The sequence below is a fragment of the Humulus lupulus genome, chromosome 5 (assembly GCF_963169125.1).
Source record: "Humulus lupulus chromosome 5, drHumLupu1.1, whole genome shotgun sequence".
In the NCBI taxonomy this organism is placed as follows: Eukaryota; Viridiplantae; Streptophyta; class Magnoliopsida; order Rosales; family Cannabaceae; genus Humulus; species Humulus lupulus.
Window position 1 is genome coordinate 20,384,001 of NC_084797.1, and position 16,403 is coordinate 20,400,403.

The 16,403-nt window shown below is 32.8% G+C and overlaps 1 protein-coding gene and 2 long non-coding RNA genes across 3 annotated transcripts; 2 read left to right on the plus strand and 1 right to left on the minus strand.

Moving 5' to 3' along the window:
- Nucleotides 1-10,393: 10,393 nt before the first annotated feature.
- LOC133780305 (uncharacterized) lies at nt 10,394-11,603 on the plus strand. The gene is made up of 4 exons (XR_009869221.1): nt 10,394-10,759; nt 10,872-10,999; nt 11,108-11,224; nt 11,490-11,603. It is a non-coding gene; the product is annotated as an uncharacterized LOC133780305 (long non-coding RNA).
- A 355-nt stretch (nt 11,604-11,958) lies between these two features.
- LOC133778931 (uncharacterized) lies at nt 11,959-12,597 on the minus strand. The gene has a single exon (XM_062218941.1). The coding sequence runs from the start codon at nt 12,595-12,597 to the stop codon at nt 11,959-11,961; it is 639 nt and encodes a 212-aa protein (XP_062074925.1).
- Nucleotides 12,598-13,336: 739 nt separating this feature from the next.
- LOC133780306 (uncharacterized) lies at nt 13,337-15,913 on the plus strand. Its single transcript, XR_009869222.1, has 2 exons — nt 13,337-13,612; nt 15,684-15,913. It is a non-coding gene; the product is annotated as an uncharacterized LOC133780306 (long non-coding RNA).
- The last annotated feature ends 490 nt before the right edge of the window (nt 15,914-16,403 follow it).

Sequence of the window (16,403 nt, forward strand, 5' to 3'; positions counted from 1 at the left end):
CCCTGACCCACAAACCACGATGCCTCAATGTTTTTGTATCATTTTTTTAAAAAATAATTTTTTTTATTCAATTAGTATTATAATTATTTCTTCTAACTCTACCAAAAATTTGGTAGCATAACAATTGTATTTTAACATATCTCAAAATTTTAAACTCTGCAATGAACACTCATAAATTCCCAAAACAGCTCACAATATACATATTAATAACAATAAACTTTTCAACATACACCATAAACACATATCATCAACCAAATTGAAACATTAATCTTTCATGTTCACATATTAAATCTACATACAACTAAATTCCCAGTATTAAATACAAATAGATTCACCCAAATTAATACATACATAGAACAATCTAATAAAAACTAATACATATTCACACATATATATATATCAGATTAAAAAAAAATTAAAAAAAAAATTTCTTAAAAACAAACCTTGGTACATACCGTGCACTAGAGACTTGAACACCAACAACACCCCAATAGAAAGCTTTTATGTTCTCATTCCACAAACAAAATCCAAAACCAAAGTTAGTCAATTAAAATTAAATCATAAATTTATACACATATGCACATATATACAAATTTGAAATTTAAACAAAAAAAATTTAAAAAAATTTTAAAAAAAAAGTCAAACCTAGTTTAGCAGTGGAGGTTGTGGAAGTGGTGGAATATTTTTTAGGGATTTAGGGAAAATTTTGAAGGAGAAAGAAGGGGAATAATGAAGAAGGGGTGGGCTTGGGTGGCGTGGCGGTGGAGGGAGCTTTTCGCCTTTGCAATGGGGATTTCGGATAGAGGCAGGAGATGAGGTCAACAGCAGGGGTTACGTAGTGGAGGGGGTGGCGTACAACAAGGCGAGGGCTGGGGTACGAATGGGTGAGGGTTTTGGGTTTGCGGCGGCTGGGTTTCACGACTGGTTCTCGAGGTCACATAGAAAGAAGAGGAAGGAGACAATGGCTGATTTGATTTATCGAGGTCTTTTAGCAGTGACACCCATCGCGCGCTAAAATTTGCCACCAATTAAAAAAATGACACCATTTTTGTAAAAAATAAATAAATATGTAGATAACTATTGGCGGCGACTAGTAGCATAAAAAAGTTAACCGCCCATTTTTCCCTCAAGAAATTCGTACAACATTAGCGGGGATAGGTCGCTACAAATAAAAAAAAAATTATTTGCTGCAACCATCAGCGACGCACGTATTCTCAAGTAGCAACAGCAGTGCCGCTGTTGATAACTCCCCAAAATAAAATTGTAATATCGACAGTTATTAGCGGCGACAAAGCTTTGGCACTGCTAATAACCCTATTATTAGCAGCGACCTTGTGTCACCGCTGATAAAGTCGCTGCTAAAAGACCTTTTTCTTGTAGTGATTTGTCAGATGTTATGAGCATTGGAGTGTGTTCTGCTTGAAATCAGGTGGAAATAAGGAAAGGGGGTAGGGGTGCTACTGTTTGTGAAATGAGTTTAGCTTATTGAGATGAAGCATATTGCCTTATTTTACAAAATATCGATGAAGTTCAACCCTACATCGAGTAAGTATTTTATTTGAATTTTGAGATTTATGAAGTTTGTGTTTTTTTTCATACATTTGTTGTGAAAATGGATCAAGACCACTTATCCCACTAAGTCGAAGAACCAAAAATGGGTACAAGATGAACACTATCGTAATTTTAGTACTTGGTTGGGAAAACAAGTATTATGTTTGTTTTGCTTGTATGTTTGATTTGTTGATTTTATTACATGAATTCTTTTAACATTATTTTTTTTGTTTTAGGTTATACTTGAACTGATTACGAGCACTAACCAAGTATCTGAATCTCTGAAATGGATATCACGATTTCCTTTATTGAGTGTAATTAAGTATCAGTCATACTATATAAATAGTACTCACTTTAATACAATTAATCGTGATTTAAGTAGAAAGACACAAAATAGTGGGGTCACGGTTGTTGCTAGAACCTTCCAAACTTCTAGTTCGAAAGATAAAAATTCTGTCAAATGTGATATGACATTCTATGGTGTATTATATGAAATTTGGGAAGTAGATTATGTCAATTTTTGAATCCCTTTCTTTCTTTGTGATTGGGTAAAGAGTGATAACGGGGTTAATGATGACCAATTAGGTTTTAAACTAGTTAAGTTAAATCGATTAGGACATAAGTCTGATAGGTTTATAATGGCATCACAAGCTACTCAAGTATTTATATGAGTGATCCACTAGATGCTTGATGGTCAGTTGTCCAAAAAACCCCACCATAAGATTATAACATGAATAATTCTAGTGGCGGTGATCTTCATCTTGATGATGAAACTTTTGAAATTACTCCACCACCTATAAATTCGACCGTTGAGGACGATAACACTTGTTTCTGAATCGACGGTGAAGGGCTGTGGATTGATAATTGAGTATGGTATACTTTGATTTGTTTGTTAATTTATATTCATTTGTGTTCGTTTTAAATATTACTATAAACATGTTGATAATTTATTTTTGTTGTTCAACTGTAGGTTTGTTCGTTGATATAAGTTACAAAGAGGACAACCGAAGAGGACAATCAATTATACTTGAGTCGTCACGTAAGTATTGTTTAATTTATTACTTATTATATAGTTTAATTTAAATTTTATTGCAAAATCATATATAATTCAAGTCTAACTAATTTTTTGAATTCATATGTATTTCAAAAGCACAATGGTGTACCCGCTTGAAGAAGTCAATGTCGTGCTAGATGAATGGTCGGAGTCAATTCTACCTCATCTCAGTGTTTGATGAGAACTAGTGTTAGCTAGTATGTACCTCCTTCATATGTCGATCTTGACTTAGATTAGTTTACTAGTTAAGTTATTTTTTGTCTTTGACTTATATTAGTTTACTAGCTATCTTATTTTTTATCTCTAAACAATGGTAAAGTTAGTAGATGTTGATTATTAGAAATTAATTTAGTCATTGTTTTTCCTTTCGATCATTTCATATGATTTTTTTGAATCATATATCTCAATCATTGTATATATAGTTTCATATCAATATATACTTTTGATATGTATATACGTGTTTTTGCTTATGTTTCTGCCTTTCTCCTTCTGTTTTGCTTCAAGTGGAAAATGGCTGAAACATATTGCATAACACAATTTTTAAACATATTCGCGTTAGTTCTGCATAGGCGCAAACCAAATTATCATTCAGTAACCAAAGCTTTTTGGATAGGTCAATCATGTCGCCAGCAACAACGTCGGTTTCAAAACTGACGCAATTGGAAAAATGGCCGGTCTGTAACCGACACTAAATCGCTATTTTTTGGTAGTGTTGTTTACATTTTTTTAGCAGTGTTTACACTCTTTTTAAACATATTAGAAAACTGTTAAAACATTATTAATACAGTATAAAAAACTCGGTTAAAACCAACAAAAATTGTTAAACTCACATTTATAATATATAAAAATATATATACTGATTACTAGTATTATATATGTATATTTAAGTGATCATTTGCCATTACATTAAATAACTCATTTTCGTGCCTAAATTTTAATTGATTTGCATGCTAATTATTTATGAAATAGTCAAGTAACTATACATACGTATATATTTGTACATACTTAAAAAGATCCATTTTTGTGTATAAAATTCTCTTTATTTTCCCTGAATTATTTACTATATAAAGTTATGGAATAATTTTTTTTGTTATCCTTAAACAAAATATATTATATAGGCTTCTATATATATAGATTTAATATATAGTTGGATGAAGAATGGTAAGATAATGTTTTTTTTTTCCTGTGAACGTATATATACAATGGAACTTTTATTCATTTAATTTTAAAATAAATTTGCTTGTTGTAGAAAATGAGTTATGCATATGCTTTTTAATTACACTGATATAATAAGACAGATTCTGAAGATGTTTTGAAAATTGTATTGAAGTATTAATTAGTGGGGACTGTTTGTATGCCTTCTTTATACTGTAAAAAACAGAAATTTGAATGAGCAAATCCTATTCGTTGATGTTGACCTGTCAAACATACTGTTTAGTTTTGATTTTTATGCAAGGGCTCTTAGAAACCAAGCTAACTTACATGCATGGTACCACAAGAATGTTGTCTCAAACACTTGAGTGAGTTAATTAACCATCAATATTTTTTGGAAAAATAAATAATAAGAGAGTATTTTGTAAGATTTTATAGAAAGGTACATGTTAGATTATTGGGAAAATTACATTTTGGATAACAAAATATGATAAGATATATAATAATAATACTATTATTTCTAATTACACTTTTAAACTTATATCATATACGGTAATTACATAAATATTAGAGTATATAATTTTATTTGGAATGTGTTTAATTATGATAAATTAATGATGATTTTGATTTTTTTCACAATTATAATGGTATTTATTTTATTTTTTAAAAAAGTTATTAAAAAGGTAAGCTGACAAGACTTACGTTGATATTTGGTATATACATTAAACAACCAATTTCAAAAATTATTTCAGACTTCTCTCATTCATTTAAAAAAACAACCAATTTCTATGGAAATAAAACATTTATTTTATTTTTTTGTCCATTTCGATTGGTTTTTTATATGCTTTAAATTTAGTTTTTTTAAAATATACTTTTATTAATATTTAATATTTTAATTATATTAATATTAAAATGATTATTATTCATCAAAAATATATATATATATATACTTTTATGTATATTTATTTATAAGCTTTCTATTGAGTATGTATAAAGAAATTTATTTGAATATGTATAAATTATCATTAAAATATACGAAGATTAGTAGTTTTATATAAATACGTTTAACTCCAACTAAATACATTAAAATTAATTAGTTTATTTTAGTGATTATTTAATTCTAATGATTTAAACTATTAAGAATAAATTTATTTCTTATGAACAATTTAATAAAACAAACCAAATCATTTATTTTCTCACATTTTTTAAATTTTGTTATATATATTGTTTTGGTTAATTCATGATCATGTTTATTTTAATTGTAAATAAAATAAAATATACAAACAAGTTTAATTTAGACATCAAATTTAACCAATTAGTTTATTTTATGTTGTTATATGTGCATCAAACTAATTGGTTATAAATTAAATAAAACCAATTAGATTATTATATGATTTTATTGTTCAATTAAACAAGTAAATAAACTATATTGTTTAATGTAAGTTAAATTGTCACTAAAATAAACTTTTATATCTACCTAAGATGCATTCACGTTTTTTTTTTTTTTTTAACAACATAAATATTTATTTTATTCAATATGTATAACCTAACCAATTTTTTTATTTCAGTATGTTAATTTTTATAAATCGTTCATAAACTTTTTTTAACGGATTTGGTTGTCATGTTGCATTCCAAAAATTATGAAGAAAAATGTTTACAATCATACAAGTATTTTTTTTAATAAATACTTGTTTATTTCTCAATGACATTCAATTCAATGTTTTTGTTTAAGAATATTAAAATCCAGATTTCTATTTGAGAAGATTTGTACATATCATTGAACATAATATATTATTTTATATTTTTAATTCTATTTATCTTTGTGATATCAGTTGTATTTGTTTATTTCCTTTTTTGTTTGATTATTATTGCATAATATATAGTTATATATATAAGACAAGTTATTATGTGGTTGAAACAACAAAAATAAAAGTTTTATTTGTATGTAATTAATATAATACTAATATTTTTTATTTTGAGGTTTGTATTATTATTTTTATAATAAGAATATATGGTATTATTTATGTATATCATTTTATAATCTAGTACCCTAATAAAAAAAAAAACCCCTAGAAAATTAAGAGAATCTTTCTCTCTCTCAGCTCTTTGAGCTGGTGCCATGGCGAAGAAGGGTAAGGTTCTGGTGAAGTCAACAGGGAAAGAAGAAGAAGAAGAAGCAAGGGCCTTCCTTGTCGGATGTTGTCAAAAAAGCGAAGTCAATGGCTGAGGTGCTCGGTGTGGAGGCTATTGATTTCTCTGATGGAGAACTGGGGAATGAGACGGAACCTCCTTCTCTGTTGCCGATGATACAGGAAAATGAAGATCTGGTGCTTTCTCCGGAGGAGACATTGGCGAGCTTGCAAAGGCAAGATGATATCAGGCAGAACTTTTCAAATTTCCTTTATGCATCGCATCGCTGTGCAAAGGAAGTTAGTGAAGGTAAGTGTCCAACTCCTCCTGTGCTTAGATCTGGGTCTGTAGTTCAAAATCTGAGTGTTAAATTTGGTAATTCTGAGACGGTTTCTGAGGGGAAGCAGGGGATTAAGATAGAGTTAGAGGATATTGAAGAGGAGGTTAATTTTTGGAATTCCTCTCTAGTTAGCTATGTGTTGGGAGCGAATCCCCCTTTGTCTGTTCTGGAGGGTTTTGCTAGAAGGGTTTGGCGCACTGGAGGAGTTGATAAGGTGGGTGTACTCTCTCCTGGAGTTTTCATCATTCAGTTTGATTCACTTGAAAATAAAGATGCAGTGTTGGAAGGAGGATTTGTTTTTTTTTTTATAAGAAACTAGTTATCCTCAAGCCATGGGATTCTAATTCTGATTTTAAGAAGGAAAATGTGTGCAAGGTTCCTACATGGATTCAACTAACAGATTTAGATTTGAAGTACTGGGGTGAACGTTCCCTATTCAAGATTGTTAGTCAATTGGGCAAGCCTTTGATGGTGGATCAAATTACTAAAAATCAAGAGAAGTTGAACTTTGCAAGACTTCTAATTGAGGTTTCAATCAATCAGGATTTTCCTGAGATGATTTTGTTTGAGAATGAATTGGGTTTTAATGTCTCTGTTAGTGTGCATTATGAGTGGGTTCCTGCTTATTGCAGTCATTGTAAAGGTATGGGACACAAAGCTATTGATTGCCGCAGGAAGGAGGGTAAAAAGCAAGAATGGGTTGTGAAAGCAGGGGAGCTAAAAGCAGCTAGGAAAGAACAAGGAAAGCAGCTTGTGGTAGATGATGAAGGCTTCCAAGTTGTTTCAAAGGGAGGGAAACATAAAAATAAAGGCTCGAACATTATGACTGTTACTAGCAATAGCTTTCAAGCTTTAGAGAAAGAGAAAGGGGAATGCTCAAAGGATTTAATGGTAGAGGCTATTAGTGGAGGAGGGGGAGTACCTCCTCTATCCAATGGATAGAATTATGTCTTGGAATGTGAGGGGTCTCAATACCCATCATAAACAGAGTGAGGTTAAGCAATTAATCTCCTATTATAAGGTTGGGTTGATTGGGCTCCTTGAAACAAGGGTCAAGGCTCATAAATTGGGAGCTGTGTACCTTCATATGTTTTCGGGTTGGTGTTTCACTTCGAATAATGCGTGGAATAATGGAGGTCGTATTGTGGTGGCTTGGAATCCCACTATGTTTTCGATCTCTATTATTAAATGTTCTAGCCAATTAATTCATCTTTTGGTTACGCCATTTGACAAAGGAAATGGATTTTATGTCTCGTTTGTGTATGGTTTTAATGAAGAGGAAGGGCGGGTTGAGTTGTGGAAGGAGTTGTCTGATTGTGTCACTCACGAGCCTTGGCTGGTGCTTGGAGACTTCAATGATATTCTGAATAAGGAAGAGAGGATTGGGGTGAAAGTCAAGTACATCAAGTCGGTGGCTTTTCAGCATTGTATAGAGAGGTGTAATTTGGAGGATGTCAAGTTCACTGGAATTTTCTTTACTTGGACTAACAAACAGCAAGGAGATGATAGAATATACTCTAAAATAGATAGAGTCATGGCTAATCAGAGGTGGCTTGATTGGTATATAGCAGCAGAAGTTGTGTTCTTGAATGAAGGCATGTTTGATCATTGCCCAGCTATGTTGTCCGTTTACCTTGATGTGGGGAAGGGTAAGAAACCTTTTCGGTACTTTAAAATGTGGAGCTCTGCACCTAGTTTTTTTGAGCAGGTTAAGCAAGATTAGAATGAGGTGGTGTTTGGAACCCCAATGTTTCGAGTTGTTATGAAATTGAAACGATTGAAAGTTTTACTTAAGGATCTGAATAAAAAGGGGTTTAATGAGCTTCATTCGGCACATATCAAAGCTTTACAAGATCTCAAAGACTGCCAGGACCAATTAAAAGGAGATTTGCTTAATGAGCTGTTGATCACTAAAGAATCTAAGGCTAGGAAAAAATATTCAGAGACACAAAAACTGTATTGCTCCTTTCTTCATCAAAAAGCAAAGGTAAAATGGCTTCAAGAAGGAGATTAGAATACAATATTTTTTCATGCTAGCCTTCGGGATAGAAGAGCTCAAAATAGAATTTACTCGGTTAAGACTGAAAAAGGTGTTTGAGTAGACAAGTCAGAAGACGTTGCTTCTGTTTTTCTCTCTTATTATCAAACTTTGCTGGGGTGCAAGCTGGAAAACAGAATTCCAGTTAACAAGACTGTGGTTAGACATGGGCCGGTTGTGAGTGATTCTCAAGCTCGATTATTACTGGAGCAGTTTTCTGTGGAAGATGTAAAGCAAGCAGTGTTTTCTATTCCTGGTATAAAAGCTCCTGGTTCCGATGGGTATTGTAGCTATTTTTCCAAGATTGCTGGGATATTGTTGGGGCCGATTTTAGTGAGGCAGTGTTGTCTTTTCTCCACACAGGCAGGATATTAAAGGAAATTAATGCTACTACCCTTACTCTAATTCCTAAGAGTAAGTGCCCAGATAATGTCAGTGATTATAGACCTATTGCCTGGTGCAATGTGATTTACAAGGTGGCCACAAAATTAATCTGTATTCGTTTAAAGCATGTATTGCCAGAGTTGATTGCTAAGAATCAAGGTGGTTTTGTTCATGGTAGATTTATTGCGCACAACATTATGATTTGTCAAGACCTTGTGCGTCATTATGGTAGGAAGAGTTGCAAACCTAGTTGTATGATTAAACTTGATCTCAGGAAGGCTTATGACACCATAGAATGGGGATTTATAGAAGAAATGCTTGATGCATTTCAGTTTCCTGGTGAGTTTATTCAACTTATTATGAACTGTGTTAGAACTCCTAAGTTTTCCTTGATGTTTAATGGTGAGTTACATGGTTTCTTTGACTCCAAAAGAGGTTTGCGACAAGGTGATCCCATGTCCCCCCCTTTTATTTGTCTTAGGCATGGAATACTTGTCTAGAATTATGGGGAAGGTTGGGAAGAGAACTGATTTTAGATTCCATTATCGTTGTGAGGACCTTATGTTGAACCACCTTAGCTTTGCTGATGATGTATTATTATTCTGCAATGGCGACTTCAAATCGGTCCATTACATGTTGCAAGGATTGAAGTTATTTTCCAAGACCTCGGGTTTGTTCCCAAGTGAAGCGAAATCAGCCATTTATTGTGGAGGCATGGAGGAAAATGAGGTACAACGTCTTTTAGATGCCTCTAGTTTTCAGCGAAGCTCCCTGCCTTTCAGATACTTGGGAGTGCCAATTCGTGCTAAAAAAAATTTCTGCCAAGGTGTATTCGGTTCTCCTCGAGAAAATGACTGGGCATATAAGACGGTGGAGCACTAGAAATCTGTCTTTTGTTGGGAGGATCACTCTTATTAACTCGGTTCTCATATCTATTCACTCATATTGGAGTCAATTATTTCTTATACCGAAAAGAATTCTGAAGGAGGTCAATGTTATTTGTCAGACTTTCCTATGGCACGGGACAACAATTGTTTCAAGTCTGGGAGGGATTGCTTGGGAGAAAATTTGTAGATCTAAACAGGCTGGAGGGCTTGGCTTCCGAAATATTCTGGCCTGGAATAAAGCAGCGCTTGGGAAGTATGTCTGGGAAATTTCATCTAAGAAGGATGATCTGTGGGTTAAGTGGGTCAATACTGTGTACATAAAAGATCAGATTTGGTGGGATTACTCTGCCCCTTTGCAGAGTAGTTGGTACTGGAAGAAAGTGGTTCACTACTACAAAATAACCTTTACGCGACACTTTTTTAGGACTCACACATAAATGCAAGTCCTTAAAAGTATTTCTGGAGTTTTTAGGACACTCATTGGGAGTCCTGAAAAAACACAATTTAGGACTCGCAATGAGTGTCCTAAAAATATATGCGAGTCCTAAAAAAATCTGGGCTAAAAAATGAGTGTTTTACTTAATAATTTTAAGGACTTGCTTTGGGAGTCCTTAATACTCTTTAAGGACTCACTTTGCGAGTCCTAAAAACATGATGACTTTTAAAGACTCGTTTTGCGAGTCCTAAAAGAATATTAAGGACTCTCAAAGCAAGTCCTTAAAATTATTAAGTATAAGAGCATAAAAACACTCATTTGTTTTGAAAATATATAATGGGTCAAAATACACATTTTGGAAATCTATTTCAGTCACACACAAGATTTTTTTAATTTAAATAAAAAATAAATTGTGTTAACTAAAAAAGAATTTATATATTAGATATTAGTTTTTTTCAATTAAATAAATAAGAAAATTTTAAAATAAAAAAAATATATGAAACATCATTTCTCTCTCCCTCTTTTCCTCTATCTTCCCCGAAGCCTCATTCTCTCTCTCACTGTGTTGCCTCTACCAGGCCCGAACGGCCATCGTCCCATCGCCGGAGCCGTACACGCGCCAGCCCAATCAAACCGTCGGCCCTCAAAACGTCGACCCCCGCGAGCTCACCACCATATGCGCTGCCCAGGGCTGTCAACCAACGGTCCGAAGCCAACCGCCTCTTGCATTTTCCGGCGAGATTCCAACTACCCCGAGCCTCTTGTTTGACGATCTGTGATTAGTTAGGTAGTCATACATGTTTTCTAATGTTATTTTGGCATATGGGTTTGTAATGTTTTATCTTAAATGGTTCTCTTTCTCACTTTGTTTTCTCTCACTTTGTTCTCTTTACGGCAAGGCTACGACGGTGACGGGGAAGAGGTGTGGGTCTGGGCTCGTGGTCTTCCTCGTCTCAGATGCGGGCTCAATGGTGGGGATGGGGATCGACGTGATGAGAAGAATCATCTTCCTCAGACGAAAAATGACGTGATGAGAATAATCATCTTTCTATTTTCTTACATTTCAATTTATATTTGTTTGTATATGTGATGAGAAGAATGATTGATTATTGACGGTGTTGGCTTCATTACTCAGATGAAAAATACTACAAGTCTTCTGATTCCATCAAATGTAAAGACGGATCCAAGAAATTCACCAAAACCCAGCTCAACGACAACTTCTGCGACTGCCCCGATGGCACCGACGAGCCTGGTATCATCTTCCTCTCCTATATTTTACTGAATTTGATTATTTATCTATATTAGGTGAAAGATGCATCTGATTTCTTATGGGGATGGGTTTTTTTTTTGTTATTATACTTGCTAACTTTACTGCAGTTTGTATATCATTCATTTGGTTTTTCTTTTCCCTTTCTTTTCATTGCATTGTTTGGTGAAATGTTATACTTTTCTATTGGGTGTCTATGTGATTTACTGATTTTGATAAATGCTATGCATATTTGTTTGGTGGGTTGTAGGAACATCTGCTTGTCCAAATGGAAGATTCTATTGTCAAAATGCAGGGCATGCTCCTAAAGTGTTATTCTACTAGAGTGAATGATGGTATATGTGGTAAGTAGCTTTAAATTTACTACTTTAATAACTTGTATAGACGCGAGAACCAGTTTTTCCTTCCATGTTCTATTTCCCTAGTTTAATTTTCTTATATTTTGAGTTTTTTCTTTGGAGAGGATTGTGATTTTAGAAGAAACTATGTCATTGATCAGGGATAAAAAAAAATCTTATTGAATTAGTAATGGGTATTCAATCGTAATGAACCTTTTTTTTCTCTGATTATCATGTTTTCTTAAATGTGGCGTGCATGTAGGATGTAATATAGAATTATTAGATTTTTTTTAAAAAAAATTTGGTAAATAAGATCTGTGTATTACTAACTTTCAATTTAGAACTCAACAACCAAGGTAAGAAAAACCTGACTGAAAACTATTACAATTTCTCAAACCAAGTTCTTTCTATCAACTGAACATTGTTAGGCATTATACTTCTAATTCTGTACTTTACATTAAATTGAATCCTTTGAACAATTATATTTGCTGTATAAACTTTTTGATTCCACAGTGCCTCATTTCTACACCACCAAATCTGGTATATCATAGCTGCCAACGCCACCATAAGGACTTGTTTCCTGAACTGAGATAACCTGGCTTTAGCAATCCATCTCAGCAGCTTATGCGTAGTAGAAGCTGCTGTCTTCCATTCCAGCCAGCTTTTGATTTTCCTCAAGCAAGAAGACCTCAAATGACAGTCAAAGAAAACATGTTCTCTTGTTTCTCTGTTACTACCACAGATAAGACAAAGATAATCAGTGGTTGTGTTGAATCTAAACAGCCTATCTTTCATTTGTAGCCTGTCTAGAACCGCAAGCCATAAGATAAATCGATGCTTAGGTATGATGGTTCTATTCCAAACTTCCCTATACCAAGATACTTTTTCATGATTTAGAACAAGAGCTTTGTAACCTTCAGCTGTCCTATAAATTCCATTAGGACAGAAATGAGTCAAGTTAAGCTCTTTGAACTTCTCTTTGACTTTAACAATTTGCTTCCAATACCAACTAAATTCCATTATTAGATCTTTTTACTGAATTGTTGTTTTGAGCTGGATACTTGTCTTCTCTAATCTGCTTTAACTAGTCCTTAATCTCAGACTGCTGTGATGGGAGTGATGAGTATGATGATAAAGGGAAATGCCCTAATACATGTTGGGAGGCTGGGAAAGTGGTAAGGAACAAATTGATGAAAAAAATTGTGACTTCAAGAGGGTGTTGCAATAAGAAAGCATGAAATTGAACTAGCAAAAACAGCTATAGCTAAGGATGAGGCCGAGCTATCACAGCTACAAAATGAAGAGAAAACACTTAAAGGACTTGTCCAGCAACTTAGAGGTATGATCTCCTCATTCCCTATTCATATTTATTTTAGCTAAGTTGGGTAGTGAACTTATGATAGATGTCATTATTCATAGGGTTTATGCAAATTATTTCAACTTGCATATGGGTCAGTTTCTTTTAATGAACTTCCAATGCTCAATGAAGTGATATTTTGTATTAATGAAAAATAAGTATGGGTCTTGGGAGGTGTACATTCCAAAGTTTATTTTTTTCCATGTGTAAGTAATATAGGCTTCTCATGTTTTTATTTTTCTCCAAACCAATACAAAGCTTACCTTATTTTGAGCAGCACGAGAGCTGGAAGTTGTACAGTGTTAGAATTTTTTCTTTCAACATATACATATGCGAAACAGCTACATCTACTTATTGTAGTATCATAAGGAAGAATAAATTATCAGTTTCTTTTTCTTGTGTGATGGTTTTGATTGCTGGAGTCTTTTTTAGTAGTTCTTGCTATTGTGGATTTTATTCCTGCACTGCAGTAATAACATTTAGAATATTTTTTTGCTTGAAATTGGTCTGTTATTATAAGCACTATGAATTGCTTTTGTAAATATTCTCACTGCCTTTACTTCTCACGTTTGCCACTGTTAATAGGATGTTGTGGACGTCCATGACAGTTTAGCTGCTGAAGCTGAACATGTTGATGCTTCCAGAAAGGAAAGGTCCTCAGTTCAAGGTGTAGAACAGGTAATTAATACCAAACATGTTTCATGTAATTAGAAATTGATTTCAGTTTTATTTTCATATATTTTAAAGATTTTTATTAGAGCTTATCTGAGTTTGAATTATAAAAAAATAGTTTCCTAGTTGAGTTAAGACTTCTTATTTATGGCTATATGTAAAATATTTTTGTACTTAGTGGAGTTTGAATATCTTAGATATTCATCCGTAGTGAAGTAGGTTCTGGGAATTCTATGTGCTGCAGTGATAACGGAAGGTTGAAAACTTGCATGTCTTAGTGAAGTAGGTTCTGAGAATTTTGCGTGCTGCGGTGATATATGGATGAAAACTTGTGTGTTGTTTGATTTGTTTGACATGGCGTTGATTGTGACATATGGCTAGGCTAGTAAATTAGGAGATATGTTGTCCGATTTTCTATAGATTTTTTTGTACTTAGTTTTGTGTGGAAATATGAAAAAGATGGCTACCACAATGATAAATTTGTGATCCGGATATTTAACATTTGACCACCTATTAAGTTGAATTTAAATTTTGCTACTAATCACAAAATTTGCTTAATCCGAGCCTCAAAAGAGCCGATTTAGAGTAACTATGTGATCACAGATCTGTGCTTTCGAGATTATAAGTGCAGGATAGGTCTTTCTAGAATTTGAATCAAATCCTCATCTTTTCTCTCCCAAAAGAGTAAAACAGGTTGCTGAATAAACCCCGTCCATGAGATTTTAGAATCATACATATAATATAACATTCTGAAAATTAATCTTAGAAAGATCCTTCAACGGTGTTTGTTCTGCCACTTATTGTGAACCTTTAACTAAGCTTACGTTGGTGATTGTGGCCTATTTTCTTACCTTTTTAACCTAATTTCTAGGGTTTATATGATTTGAAATAGATTTAGGATATATGATATTTGGTTTTTAGGAATATATATTTATATAGCATGAAGAAATTTATTATCTAGAATCAACGCTTGGGGTTACTTCACAGGCAGCTGAAGTGAGTATTTTTTTAAAAAAAGATTTGATGGTTTTAGTTGCGTAGAAGGGGTTTCATTAAAGGCTTGAGTTGTCTCTAACTCTTGATGATATTTTTCAACCTCTTTCAATTGTGCTTGTATATGGTGTTTCTGGGTTTAGATTTTGAATTTTTTTTCTTCATGTTTTCCTTTTTATATTATTTTTCTATTTGTAATAAGAATATAGTTGTTAATGTCTTTCTGTTCTCTTATACGTACTTATCTCTTATACAACCATTTTGTGGTTATCTGAAATTGGGCAAAATCAATATACTCTGCTTGATGCAACCTCTACTCTTCCTCTCGCGTACCAATTGCCTTTCTGTTATTTTTTTCACTCTTATATTTCTTGTTTCAACTTTCAAATTGGTATGGTTTTGGTTTTCTTTTTAATTAATCTTCCTCTCTTTGCATGTAAATGTGTTTTTGGTGGATTGAGTTTGTTTCTTCTTATTAGTAATTATAGGTTCCGTTTCGTGAAATAGGTGTAATTGTGGGGAGGATTTTGATTAAGTTATATGTTAAAATTGATCGTATTTACAATGCGAAAAATTGTTTCATAAAATGTCCCTAGCTAAAAGATAAAAAAAACCAACATCAGTTATTGCAAATAAACAAAGAATTTGATGTGCAATATAATAGTTTTAATATCTTTTTCCATCATAAGCTCCAATTACTATACATCCAAGATAGGATTCAAATTAGTGATGTTTCTTTCTTAATTAATCAAGTAATTAAATAGTACTAATATCTTATCACTTAAGCTCCTTCCCACTTGAACCATAACATCATAATAAATAATAAGTATGCATTAAAGTTTTAATGAAATTAGAGATTAAGAGGTGGATTATGATTAAAAGGGTCTCTTAAAAGATGCTTAATTAGATGTTTAATTTAGTCAAAACTATTTGATTTGAATGCAATTTGCGTAGCTTAATTATGCATTTTCACTTTGATTTGATTGTTAAAAGCCAAATGATGATGATGATGTGTGTGTCTACTTATTTATAAGTTTGAATTATAATATATTTATAATTAAATAAATTTTTTTATAATGTGCAGGTCTATATTGAGATGCATTTCTTTGGCGTAATACTAGACAACATTGACAGTTGAAGTTTTTAGAATAAAAAATATATTTCACTAACATTGTATAAATTTCTTGTTTAATATTTGGTGATGATATAATTTGATTGTAGTATAAACTGTCATGTAATATGATTTTGTAAGCCGAGTAGATTAAATACTGAAATGATATTTTTGAGTAATTAATAAAAAAATATTTTGTTGTATTTTCTTTTGAAATTTTAGAAATCTAACATATATAATACATTTTGTACACTCAAAGGGATATATTTTGATAAATCAAAATGAAAATTGTAGCTGCATTTTTTTTTTAAAAATTACTTTTAAGGACATGCAAAGCGAGTCCTAAAAAATTACTTAAAGCACTCAATCAGATTTTTTAGGACTCGCAGCGAGTCTTAAAAACTTATTGAAGGCACTCAACCAGATTTTTTAGGACTCGCAATGCGAGTCCTAAAAACTTAATTAAAGGCACTCAACTAGATTTTTTAGGACTCGCAACGCGAGTCATAAAAACAGTCTTTTAGGACTCGCAGCGAGTCCTAAAAACAGTCTTTTAGGACTCGCAGCGAGTCCTAAAAAACCTTAGTTTTTAAGGCTCTCAAATAGAGGACTCGCAATGCTAGTCCTAAAAATCATTTTTTGTAGTAGTGGTTGCTGTGAAGGATAATCTTAAAACTTTGGTTGGTGAGCATC